This window comes from Montipora foliosa, chromosome 2, assembly GCF_036669935.1.
Source record: "Montipora foliosa isolate CH-2021 chromosome 2, ASM3666993v2, whole genome shotgun sequence".
Classification (NCBI taxonomy): domain Eukaryota; kingdom Metazoa; phylum Cnidaria; class Anthozoa; order Scleractinia; family Acroporidae; genus Montipora; species Montipora foliosa.
In genome coordinates, this window is record NC_090870.1 from 23,531,686 (window position 1) to 23,544,111 (window position 12,426).

Sequence of the window (12,426 nt, forward strand, 5' to 3'; positions counted from 1 at the left end):
GAATTTTACATTAGGTAGATATATTATATCTTACATCCAGCTGTTTCACTGTTCCTGCTGGTCCACCGCTCCACAACACACAATGTCGTCGTACACCACTGACCAGCCATAAGCTGTTTGGCATCGTTCCGACATTACAGAAGGTAGGTCTTCGTTTTAGATCAATGGGTCTTCGTTTTAGATCAGTGAATCTTCGTTTTAGATCAATGGGTCTTCGTTTTAGATCACAGGGTCTTCCTTTTAGATCAAATCGTCTTCGTTTTAAATCACAGTCTTCGTTTTAGATCAGTGAGTCTAAGGTACTAAGCCTTGAATTTTGTTACATTTGTTACTCTTGCGATTTTTGCGATATTTGTAAATGAGTTTGTCATAATTGTTTCAGCATTTATCTCTGTTGCGACAATTGCGAAAATAATTTGCTAGCAAATTTTTGCTAACAAGATCGATCCTGGACATAAGTGAGGTCTTAGTGTTATAAACACCCGAGAATCCACGCATAATAGCATAATGGGATGGTCACTCGGAGTATCCTTGAGTAACCACCGAAAAACTATCTTTTAAAAAGTCAACATCTTCGTATGCTGACTTCTGGTGTGAGAAAAAAACTGGGAAACTCGGATAAAAAGTTCATAGCGAGGAGGAGAGTTGGTCTCCCATCCAAGTATCCATCCTGTCCAACAGGACTCAATTCTGATGAAAGGACGGGAAATGAGGTGTTTTCTTGTTGGCCACGCCGTAGATCCGCATCATTCAAAACTTATGCCCAGACAAAGTACGAGTCCTTTCTTGCAACAAAGCGTAAAACACATTCAATACTTTTAAGTTAATGACGCGAATGCGTCCCCCACGCGGTGGTTTTGTTACAAAAAAATACAACTGACGTAGTTAAAGTTCCGGTTTCTTCTTTTTTATTTTAAATCTCAAGCAGCAAAGTCCGTAATTCTGTTATCATTCGTCAGTTTCCATGCTTTCAGATTCTTTCATGACTTGAGAAATCTTCTGTCCGAGTCTCTTCTTTTCAACTATGAAATAATGAAATACAAAATCGGTGAAACTAAAGAAAGACGACCTGCTCCAAGCACAACCAGTTTTGTACGACATCAAATGACAAGTGAAAAAAAAACTATCGAGAGTAGGCGGAAAAGGCCACAAAGAATTTGAGAACGTTAATTAAAGGGAACAAGAGGCACAGTTTCAGCAAATTTATGAAAGAAACATCTGAAGGCAACATTGAATTGGTTTATCATGACTGTTATTACCTACAATTGATACTTAAACCACCCGTATCCATATATTTGGTCGGATAACCTAAGAGGACATCCACCGAACCAACTTTTCCGTTTGCGCTGAAATTACACGAGAGCGATTTCTTCGACATCTTAGACTCGGACTTCCTGAAATGACTGTCTACATTGTACATGTACCTTCTCAATTCTGTATCTGATAAACTCAATTTTCCTTTTGTATACCAGTCCCGTAAGGATTATTACACTTTACACTCTTATATTTCTTCACGTAGGTGAAAGTATTAGATCATAGATGTCTTTGCCACCATTAAAAGGCACTGTATTTTTATATATCCGTGTTTTAATATGGTCTCTTTTAGAGGTCAAAAATAGCCACACCCAGATTGGTCTTTTATTGGGGTTTGATTTAAAATTTCCGCCGAGCATCCCTTCCTTTTTAATATGGGTGCCCCCCCGGATCCCAAGTGGTCACCCCTACATGTAAATGTATCCACATTCCAATTGTGTAAAGCACTTTTTAAATAAATTCATTGATCGAATTTCAAGGCTATGACAGCAACCAGCATTTCCCTGTTGAGGGAAACTTCCCACACAAATTTCATAAAATCTTCCCCCAATCTGATTGACTATGAGTGCCTAACGTAAGTCAGTAAAAACAAGCCTCAAAAAATCTTACTGGTAAAATCACTATCCTGTGAATAAGTCATAAGCGAAACCAATTGCGCTATCCAATGGTCAGAGATTTATCCTGTGGATAGCGTAATGAGAAACTGGGGCCAGGCACTTTTCTTCCAAGTAGTTGGACATAATTAGTCATTAAAAAACCTTACGTAACAATAACCTGTAGTTAGTTCACGAAGAAAGATCTACCACAAAATAACCTTAACAGTCATAATTTATAAACAAACCTGGAGGAGCAAGGAGTGTAATTCCTTGTTTGACTTCCTTCAAATCAGCTTCCTTCCTCAGTTCCTTGTCAGGCTTCAACCTTGATAAATAAAAACAAATATTGTCAATCCACCACAAATCACCTAAAGACTAAAGCACGAAGCAATAATTATTGCTTTATTGCATTTCCCTAAGATGGTCCCAGAATGTCATAAAACAGTGAAAACAGTTACAAACATCTCTGAACCCTGTGATGACTGTTATTGTGTTCAATATTTTAACATTGCATTCTGAATGGCATGGGAAGGCATAATTACATTTAATCTACGACTATTTGTCTGTCAGGGGCTACAGGCTATAGAATACAGATCTATGTCCATGTGCAGACTGTAATTCCCTCAAAAACTCCAAAACCCTTTGGCATAAAGTTTCATAAAATACCTGTATCTTGATTAACTACACAAGTTCACAATGATTTAAGGTTAACAAAAAAAAAACAGATGTACATGTATACAATAGCAAAAGGACTCACAGCAAAAGTAGAAACAACACATGCAGTTGCGTAAAAACTTAAAATGAACTCAACCTGTTTTTAATGTGGAGATTTTGCCTCTTGCTTCTGATTTCCTCTATTCTCTTCATTGCTTTTACTAAATATCAAATAACCATATCAAACATGTACCAAAAACACATGATAAGTCAAGTTTGTTCTGTGTCACTCCTACCACATGAAATTCAACAACTCCCACAATTTATAATGACTACAGAAACATGCAAGTTACATGCAGAAAATTATTACCATTATTTGTTTTAATTTGCAATCATATCTTAATCTGTGAGTGGTGTACACAGGTCTTCAGCTGTCAGTTTTTTGTCAAAAATGATTGAGGGCTACTTTGAGCACATCTTAGCCTCTTTTCAATGTAAATCCAAGTAAAATGCCTTACACATGAAAATAATAACAACAACAACAACACCAATAACAATAATAATGATGATGATAATAATTCTTCTTGACTTTCTGGGAACAGAACCTGCAAGGAGATGGAATTCAAACTCTGCAGGCATAAACAGTGCTTAGTACTGGGCCCAGACCTGGGGCTCAGAGTCAGCGCTGTTAGTGTCTTCTGGAGGATTAGGGTGGTCCTAATGATTGCAGAGGCCTACAATCCTCCCAACACATCTGGAATCCCAAGATCTTTCAAAAAGACTCCAACCAACCAGACACCACACCGAAAAAAACAACTTCCAATGGCACAATCATTGTCAACATCCGCTGTATCTTTCTGATTTCCTTTGCCAGAGGAGAAAAGTTGGTTATTTTCTCATCCTCTTTAGTCACCAAGTTTCTATCACAAGGCACGGCAAGGCAAGGAGATTGAAACTTGCCTTAAGAACAAAATTGAATGGCAAGAATAAAATATCAGCGAATAACACTTGGGCAGTGGCAGTTATCAGGTATGGAGCAGGTACAATGTACATGTATCATAGGGTGGTCAAAGGAAGAGGTAAGATCACTCGACAGCGCCACAAGAAAAATTATGACAATTAATGGTGCACTACACCCAAAAGGAGATGTTGATAGATTGCATGTCCATGTCCCAAGAGTTAACGGTGGGCATGGACTGATAAGTTGCGAGAGTTGTATAAGGAGTGAGAAGAACAGCTTGGGGTGGTACAACTGTACCTTTAGTTGGTGCAAAAACTGTTGGAATTACTGAAACAGCTGAAACTGTCAGCAAAAATGAGTTTCGAAAGAGATGGACAGATGAAGGGTTAAGGAAATAGAAAGATAAAGCAATGCATGGACAATTCCTGAGAGATACATGACATTGTATGCCGGAAACCACAGATGCTGAACAGAATTGGAGCTGGCTTAGATCATCTGACTTGAAGGTTCAAACAGAAGCTCTTGTATGTGCAGCACAGGAACAGGCTTTAATTTACATGAAACATCACATTGATCAGACTGCTGCGTCACCCCTGTGTAGCATGTGCGGTGAAAAGGGAGAGAGTGTGTGTCATCTTAGTAAGTGAGTGCAAAAAGTGGGCCCAGAAGGAATGTAAAAGATGACATGATAATGTGGTGAGGATTATATACTGGAAGTTAGGTGAGTTACAACAGCTTGAAAGGAAGGAAAAGTGGCATAAACATGTACTAGAAGGTGCTGTGGAGAAAAGTGAAGTAAAGCTGCTTTCGAGTATGAAAATCCAATGTGATAACGTTGTTGAACAAGAATATCTGACATCATTCTAGTGAGCAAGAAGGACCGAACAAATGTATAACTGTGGACATTGCTATCCCTGGAGATAGCAGGGTACATGAAAAGGAATTTGAACAAAATCGAAAAATATTTGGTTTTAGAGTAAGGGAGTAGAAGAATGTGGAGTGTAAAAAAACATTGATGTAGTACTGGTTGTTGTAGGGGCTCTTGGAAGTGTTACTAAGAAACTTGGACAGTGGATTGATAAATCAGGGATTAGGGTAAGAACTGGACTGTTGCAGAAAACTATGCTACATGTATCGGGAACTGCCAGAAGTTTAAGGAAGGTGCTTGACTTTTAAGTACCAAGAGAGTGTCCCCAGGGGACCCTTGGTTATTTGTTATGACTCACTGGGACTCAATGGGACGAAGGTTGGCACGAGAAAAGCCAGAGCTCAATGGAGAATAATAATAATAATAATAATAATTAACAATTATTGGACGAGGTTGAGCAAAATAACGTGATTTGTCAGTGGCGAGCAGATCAATTACTTGCCGAAGCCAAAGGCTGAGGAAAATAATTGATCTGCGAGACACTGACAAATCATGATATTTTGCGATAACCGAGTTCAATAATTATTTTATCATTCGATGACTGATTTCCAACAATTAAATCTTTTTCTGAAAGCTCAGGAAAGCAAACTGCCATTTTCACACAAGAGAGTGGTTTCAATTACGCATGAGCAGAATATTTTTACAGCAAAACACTTATTTGTAGACAGCTATTTGCAGGTCACATGGTGGGCTCTCGGCCAATGAAAAGGAAGGAAAAAATCCATCGAATGATAATCATAATAATTTGACCTTTTAAACAAGATAATGACATAAACTTAAAATGATTTATAAAACAGGGGTTTCAATAACTTTTGCAGTAGATGACTGGGGTAATCAATGTAAGCGGCAGTCACTCTTACCTTTTACAAGGGTTTGAGTGAAATCAAGGCAGAGTAGCCGGCGGTGAGAGACAAATTTCTGACAAACAGACGGCGGTATACCGCCAGTGACCGGCTTCTAATGAAACCTCTGATAAAACAAATCTTCTTTTGTACTAGCTACGTGTACACACCTGTATTACTCCAAAGCTCTCGATTGTATTTGACTGGGACATGTCTTTTCTTTTCAAATTCAAAGGCACTGTCCTATTAATGTAAAGATAAAAGCAAATCAAACTTAAATTACATTTGTTGGAATTTTGCCCACATGAAGTAACTTCCAACAAAAGTCACAGTTTTGTCCCTTTATTTTCACAATTTCCTCACTGAAAATATCTATTGCACATTACTGTCTGTCTATCACATTACTGACGTGTCAAGATGAAAACCCTTTAAAGTACATGGGCAAATTATTTAGGTAGGGTTATACAACTGTAGCAACAATCGGTACACTTAAATGTTCTAGACTAGTAAATGTCTTGGACTAGTAAATAAACATGCTAATTTATTCTAAAGAGACAGTGGGCCAAATGTTTTGATAATAATTTTAGGCTTCGGTAAGAGTTCCTCTTTAACTTTTACTTGCCATCAGCAAGGGAGACTTTTGATAATTTGCTTGTGCCCAGGCTTTTTTGACACGCGTGCGAGCGAAATGACAAACAAAATGGAAGACGTTTTGTTTCATTAATTATTCTTGCTCCATTAATTGCTCCAGAAGTTTTTTATAACAACAGCATCGTGTACACCTTTTTTTCTTTCGGAATAGCAGTTTTTCGGTGGTAAAACTTCTTTACAGTCTTTCGCTCTTGCATGATCAAATTTTTGTCGGTGGCTTCATGCACCATTTTCAAGTTAAATGTCATAGATAGATTGAGGTGGGACTTCGGCCGAGGCCCCACTTTCAGTTGAAGTCTGCTAAGGTAAGATGAGTTCGCTATTCCTTTCTTTTTGACTGTATATAATCTCAAGCTAACATAAGCAAGCACAGCCTTTGAAATGTTCTTTTAAAAATTAGTAATGTACTTTACTTTGAAATTCTTTCTTGTCAACAGAAAAAACCTTCTAAGAAATGCCAGCATTATTTACGTCCTCTTCTTCATTAGTTCCTAAATTTTAATTACTAGTTTCAACTAGTAACTTTTGCGGAGGTTTTACTATAACGCCATGGATTGAAATCAGGGGTTAGATAATAGGGGAACTGTAGGAAGCTGCACAGTAGGTAGTTGATGAACGTGCATGCAAGCTATTGCTATTTCCTATTTTTCTGCGTCTTTTAAATTCGATTCTTTTTCATTCCCTATTTTTCATTCTCATGGCTGGAGAAAAATGTTGTAAGCTTGTGCTTCATGTTGACAAAACAATTGTTTTGAACCTCGCAATGATGAGTATAATAAATAAATTATGCATTTTCATTTAAATACTGCTATTTTGTTCCTACTTTTAGGTTTAAAAAAAAACCGATTTTCTTATTTTGTGACCCTTTTATCCACTTGACATGGCCCTGTAAATAGCAATTTGTTGAAATTACCAAATACATTACATGGAGGGAAACGCATGCATGCCAAAACACTATAATTTATACAGATGAACTTCTAATTCCCATTAACTCTGAACGACCAAATACTTATCACTTGCTTTGTGCCAACAAGTCAACTTGAAATTGAAATAAAACTTAATACTTTATCTTCCAACCTCATCCAAAAGTAAATTCAACTAACATGTACTTTAGCTTGTCAATGCCTTCAGCAAGTTTCGATCTTAAGATATTTGGGTGTGTCACTATGTGAATTGACCATCACCTTTCCTGGCATCACCAAATTCATTATATTTGTGTCAAGTGTATTAACATCATAATTAAGGTTAAGCATTATGTCAGTAAACATTGTCTTATCAATATCATTCTAGTATTTGCTTACAGTATTTACCCACATTCACTATATGGCTGCATATCTACATGTATCTACATAACAGATTCTTCAAAATCAGTCTTCAAAAAAGACAATGCAGGTGGTCGGTAGGGACTGGTTAGTGCAGTAGTTTCACTTTAAAAGCATTGTTATCATCAAGGCTGAGTACATCAGGGGGGAGTTTATTCCAGTCACAAGTTGTGCGTGACCAAAAGGTGTATTTATAATTATATTCATCACGAGTTGAGCATAAAAATCAGTAGCAAAATTTCCTAAATAAAAATGTTTTGAGTTTTGTCTTAAATGAAACAACGCTTTCTGCATTTTTGACATATCCTGGGATAGCGTTCCATAATTGAAGTGCTGCAATAGAAAATGCACGTCCTCCGTATGTTTTGGATTTTACGGCTGGGGTGCATAGTACCGAACGGGATGACGATCGTAGTGCTCTTGGTGGATGATATTCCTTAATCAGGGGTTCCAGATATCCAGCAGATTGTCCATTCAAGATTTTATACCTGATAAGAACAATCTTAAAGTTAATCCTTACTTCCACAGGTAGCCAGTGCAGGCTATTCAATAGAGGTGTTATATAATCGGAACTGCGGGCTACTGTTATCATTCGTGCTGCAGTATTCTGAATTCTTTGTAACTTATCTCTCTGGTATTCTGGGATGTCAGAGGCTATTGCAATAGTCGAGTCTGGAAATCACAAAGGAGTTTACCAAGGTTTTCAATCCATCGAAATGGAGGTACTTTCGAATACGACCGACTGAACTTAAGGCATATCTGGCTTTCTTGCACATTTTGTTTATGTGTTCAGCAAATGACAAGGTTTTATCGAAGATGACACCAAAATTCTTGGCTTTTGTTTTCACTTTTATTGGGGTGTTTGCTAACAATAATGTTTCGTAGTCTGAAGCTTGCCTGTTGAAATGCGACGTGAAATGTAATATTTCAGTCTTTGTAGGGTTGCATTTGAACATGTTCTTAGTGTTCCATGCAAAAACATCATTGATGCATCCCCTTAGAACCTCTACTAAGTCAACAGAGTGTTTAGGATCGTTGATAGCGATGTAGATTTGGACGTCGTCCGCATTGAACATGGATTCGAGACCATGGCTACCTACAGCTGTATTACATCTTGGAGAGGTGCGATATAGAGAGCGAACAGCAATGGCCCGAGTATAGTGCCCTGGGGAACACCATACTCTACACACCGTGGCATAGCTGTTGAATCCGCCGTAGAAACTCACTGAGATCCACCAAGCAGGTAAAAGGGGAACCATTTAAGAGCTGTTTCCGTGAAATTAAAATATTTTCTTAGCCTCGTAAGGAGGATTTGGTGATCCAAGGTGTCGACAGGTCTAGGAGCACAAGCACTACTTCACTGTTGGAGTTGAGAGTCTTTAAGTTGTCACAGGTAACTCTAAGTAGCACGGTCTCCGTTGAAAAATATTTCCTATAAGCTGACTATAAAGCAGGAAACAGGTAATTGACATTCAAGTAGGTGTGAACCTGGATGGAAGAAATGGTATGTTAGCTGTAGGTTTATAGTTAGCGAGTACATCAGTCTCAAGATCAGGTTTCTTTAATTTTGGACAAACCAGCAATTTTTTTAATGAAGTCGGGAAGATGCCATTTGAAAACGACTGTCTCACAATTCTGCTGATGATAGATAGTACCTGTAGAACTTAATATGTTATCTTTGATACCACGCCTTGGGATCGGGTCAAGAAAGCAGTCCTTGTTCGAAGAGGAGGATATGATTTTCTTGATGCTTTCATTTGATAGGGGCGTGAACTGAGGAAACTCACAGTGAAGTACTCTTTGTTCTTCACGATGTGGTCTTAGGTCTTGTATTTTACCAATGAAGAAAGCAGCAAGTTTTTCAAGAGAATCATAAGAGTAGTGTTTACAGAAAAAAGGCGATCGATAAGTGTGAAAAGCTGATTTCGGTCTGCTTGTTCTATTCTACTCTTGAAAAAGTTAGTAGAGTAGAGAGTTATATTCACAGCATTTTTATTCAAATTGCTGTTTGTCAGCTGTGAGAACCATCGTTTAGCTTGTCGTAGATTGTCGTAATACCATGGTGCTTGCGGACGGTGTGTAATCCATTGTATCTGAATTGAAGCAGCAAAGGTGTCATAGATACCTTTAAGGGAATCACTAATATAGGGAGACAAGATCATCTAATGATTGCGTAGATGTAGAGCAGTCAATCTGTAAGAATGCATCAGCAATATTGGATAGTAATTTAGAAACATCCAAGCTCTTTGTTTCTCTATAAGTCTTTAGGATCTTTCCAAGAGGAGGAGTGGTTGATTTTGCAGCATATTACTCTGTGGTCAGGGCAAACATCGGCAAGCACCCGGACATCAGCCATTATGTCTTGCTCCTTCCTGGTTATGATTAAGTCTAAAGTATGTCCATGTCGATGAGTATAAGGGCTCTTAACATGTTGGATTAGGTTGACAGACTCTAAGAGATCAGTCAATTTAAGGGCATCCAGATGGTTCAGGTCATCAACGGTGAAGTTAAAGTCACCAGCAATAACTAGTGGATGATTATACATGTAGTCTTCCATTAGGTGTTTGATAAGCTGAGAGAATTCCTCAAAGAACATCGATACAGTCAACTTGTTCTTCCTAGATGGTGGCGGACGATAAATTATAACCAGGCCTGCTTTAAATTTTGCATAAGAGATCATAATAACGTCCAAGTGTTACAAAGATGTAAATTTAGGACTTGCATTATTTTTTATGGTGTTGAAAACCAAAAAAACAATACTGATCCAGATTCTTTGAGTATTGCATTTGCATTATAATGTAGCATTCACATTCAAATGATATGGAGATACCTGGAACACTATAAATAAATTTTACTTTTTAAGCCTTCAAAAGTTGTCTGTCCTCTAACTTTTTAAAATGTACATATAAATCCATAAGTCAAGGCTTGGACTGCGAATCTCACAAGGATCCTTTTGGATTGCCTAGATCTCCCTTGGCTCAGGTAACACAATTAAACTGCTACATAATTATATAACTTTTAATAAGAGAATAATTACAGGTAAGCACTTCTTGTATGTGTTAGTGACTGAGTTGCACAGTGCAATGCCCATTTTTAAAGTTTGTTCACCCTTATGCACCTCACTGAAAATACTGCATTTGCAAAACAGGGTTTGAAAACCTGAAAATTCTCTTAGGAAAAATGCTAAATTTACAGCTACATTAGTCCCCTCTTAATAAATTTAAATTTCTATCTAGAAACTGCAAACAAACGGTTACAAGTGTGACAATGGAACCCACAAAGTGTCACGCCATCACTGATACATGTATGTACATGTAGAAGCAAATGTGTCTGCTTAGATGGCTCTGCTTCAAACGTTATTTTGACCAACAGGTGCAGTACTTAAATTTCTTTTGATTTCACCAAATTATTAAGGTAGTCACTGAAATTCTTTTGACCAAGCCTGTTATTGAGTTATAAACAGAAATGCAGAGGCATTCAAGTTTTCAAGTGCACTCTAATTCCACCCCCGAACTGTCATATTGACAAGAAATGCTGAAAAACGTTAACGGAGGGATCCACAAAATAATTATTTGGCCTGAATTAAATCCAAGGTTTGTAGGATTTGGTGAGAATGTTACATTTATGATAGTTTATAGTTTCTAAAAACTAGCAATGACAGAAAAGTGTGAGGTTACAATACTACATGTAATATTTTCAAAATGAAATCCGACCAAAGGAACTTTGTCTGGCTAGCGTGCATTGGGAGTGCACCATGAAATGTTACTAAAAGAAAAGACTTTCACCTACCACAAAACTTTGAGTTGCTTTTTGCAGTAATGTGTTTGATTTGCCTTGCTGACAACCTGTTTATGAAAGCTTTATTGTTAAAGTCTTGGTTGTCCGATTTCACAGCGCACAAACCCGTGTGATTGTCCAACCAAAAAAATTTATGCACCTGCACAGTCAAAAGTAACCCTAGCTCTTGCCATCAAGATTATCTGATTTTCTGCACAGGTAGGAAAAAATGAAGAAACAAAACAAAAGGATGGCATACAATAAAAATAGGCATGCATTGCGTACGTGTGGTAGCGCAGAAACATGACACAGTGCTTTATTTCGTAACTGTCAACTGCGCTGCGTTTTGTTTTCCAGGAGATTCAAGTTGTCCTTGCGTAATGTGTGGCTCTAATACAGTGTAGTGCACAATATTGCTTTGGTATCATAAATCATAATAGTGCTATGGTAGATGTCTTAGGTAAATAGCCCTTGAGAAGACATGTAGTTACTACTAAAATACTAAACCCAAAAAGATTGAAGAAAATAGAAGGGAATCGAGAAATATGGGCTTCGAGGCAGACATAAAGTTTGCTTCAACTTCTTTTTCACAGCAAGTTTAAGTGTGCACTGTGCACGTCTGACAGCTTTCCACATCAAAAGTTCACTCAAGTTAATGCCTCTCCAGCAGGGGTTAGTATCTAGATGGGCGACCTTTAAATATACAACTTGCTGTCAGAAACATTGCACCGAAAATTCTATTTTAATGGCAGCTCAAAAATGTGAACTAATCAAGGTACAACAGAGGTTGAAAATTTAATAATTATTATTATTCAACTGCAGTCAGCAGAGTACAAATAACATCCAAAACGAGTACAAATATCTCACGCTATTTGTACTCCAGGCCTCGGTTTTTCAAAAGGTGGTTAACGCTATCAACTGGATAAATCACTATCCAGCGGATAAACACTAGCAAAACCAATAATTATTATTGAGTTATCCAGTGGACAGTGATTCATCCACTGGATAGCACTATTCAGCTTTCAAACAACTGGGGCCGCCAGAAGACCAGTTTGACTGGTTTTTTACAAACTTTTTAGTCTTACAAAAGCAGTAGAAATGGCTGAAAATGCTAATTTTTCCCTCGAAGAAAATGATGAATGCTTGCTAAATTTTGAGATTATTGGCAAAACGAGTTCCTAGAGACAAACTATAACCTACACAACAAATAATATTGTAATATAGCTGAATTTTTTCCCCCAACAGCGCATGCTCTCATTCGTTACTTTGAGGTCACATGACACCTAACAATAAAACTGTTTCCCCCAAAAGTCTCTGAGCGGGTAACAGTGCACTGTTACCCGCAAATGTTGACCGACGACTGCCATTGCTGTTGCCATTG

General features: G+C 37.7%; 1 protein-coding gene across 1 annotated transcript in view; it reads right to left on the bottom strand.

Moving 5' to 3' along the window:
• Positions 1-881: 881 nt before the first annotated feature.
• Positions 882-12,426, bottom strand: part of LOC137990581 (probable ribosome biogenesis protein RLP24) — a 13,016-nt gene continuing 1,471 nt past the window's right edge. Inside the window, exons 3-6 of the mRNA XM_068835720.1 lie at positions 5,466-5,538; positions 2,722-2,785; positions 2,156-2,235; positions 882-1,022 (exon numbers count right to left, since the gene is read on the bottom strand). Coding sequence (XP_068691821.1) covers positions 949-1,022; positions 2,156-2,235; positions 2,722-2,785; positions 5,466-5,538 — 291 coding nt within the window. The 3' untranslated portion in view covers positions 882-948. The remainder of the gene's footprint in view (positions 1,023-2,155; positions 2,236-2,721; positions 2,786-5,465; positions 5,539-12,426) is intronic.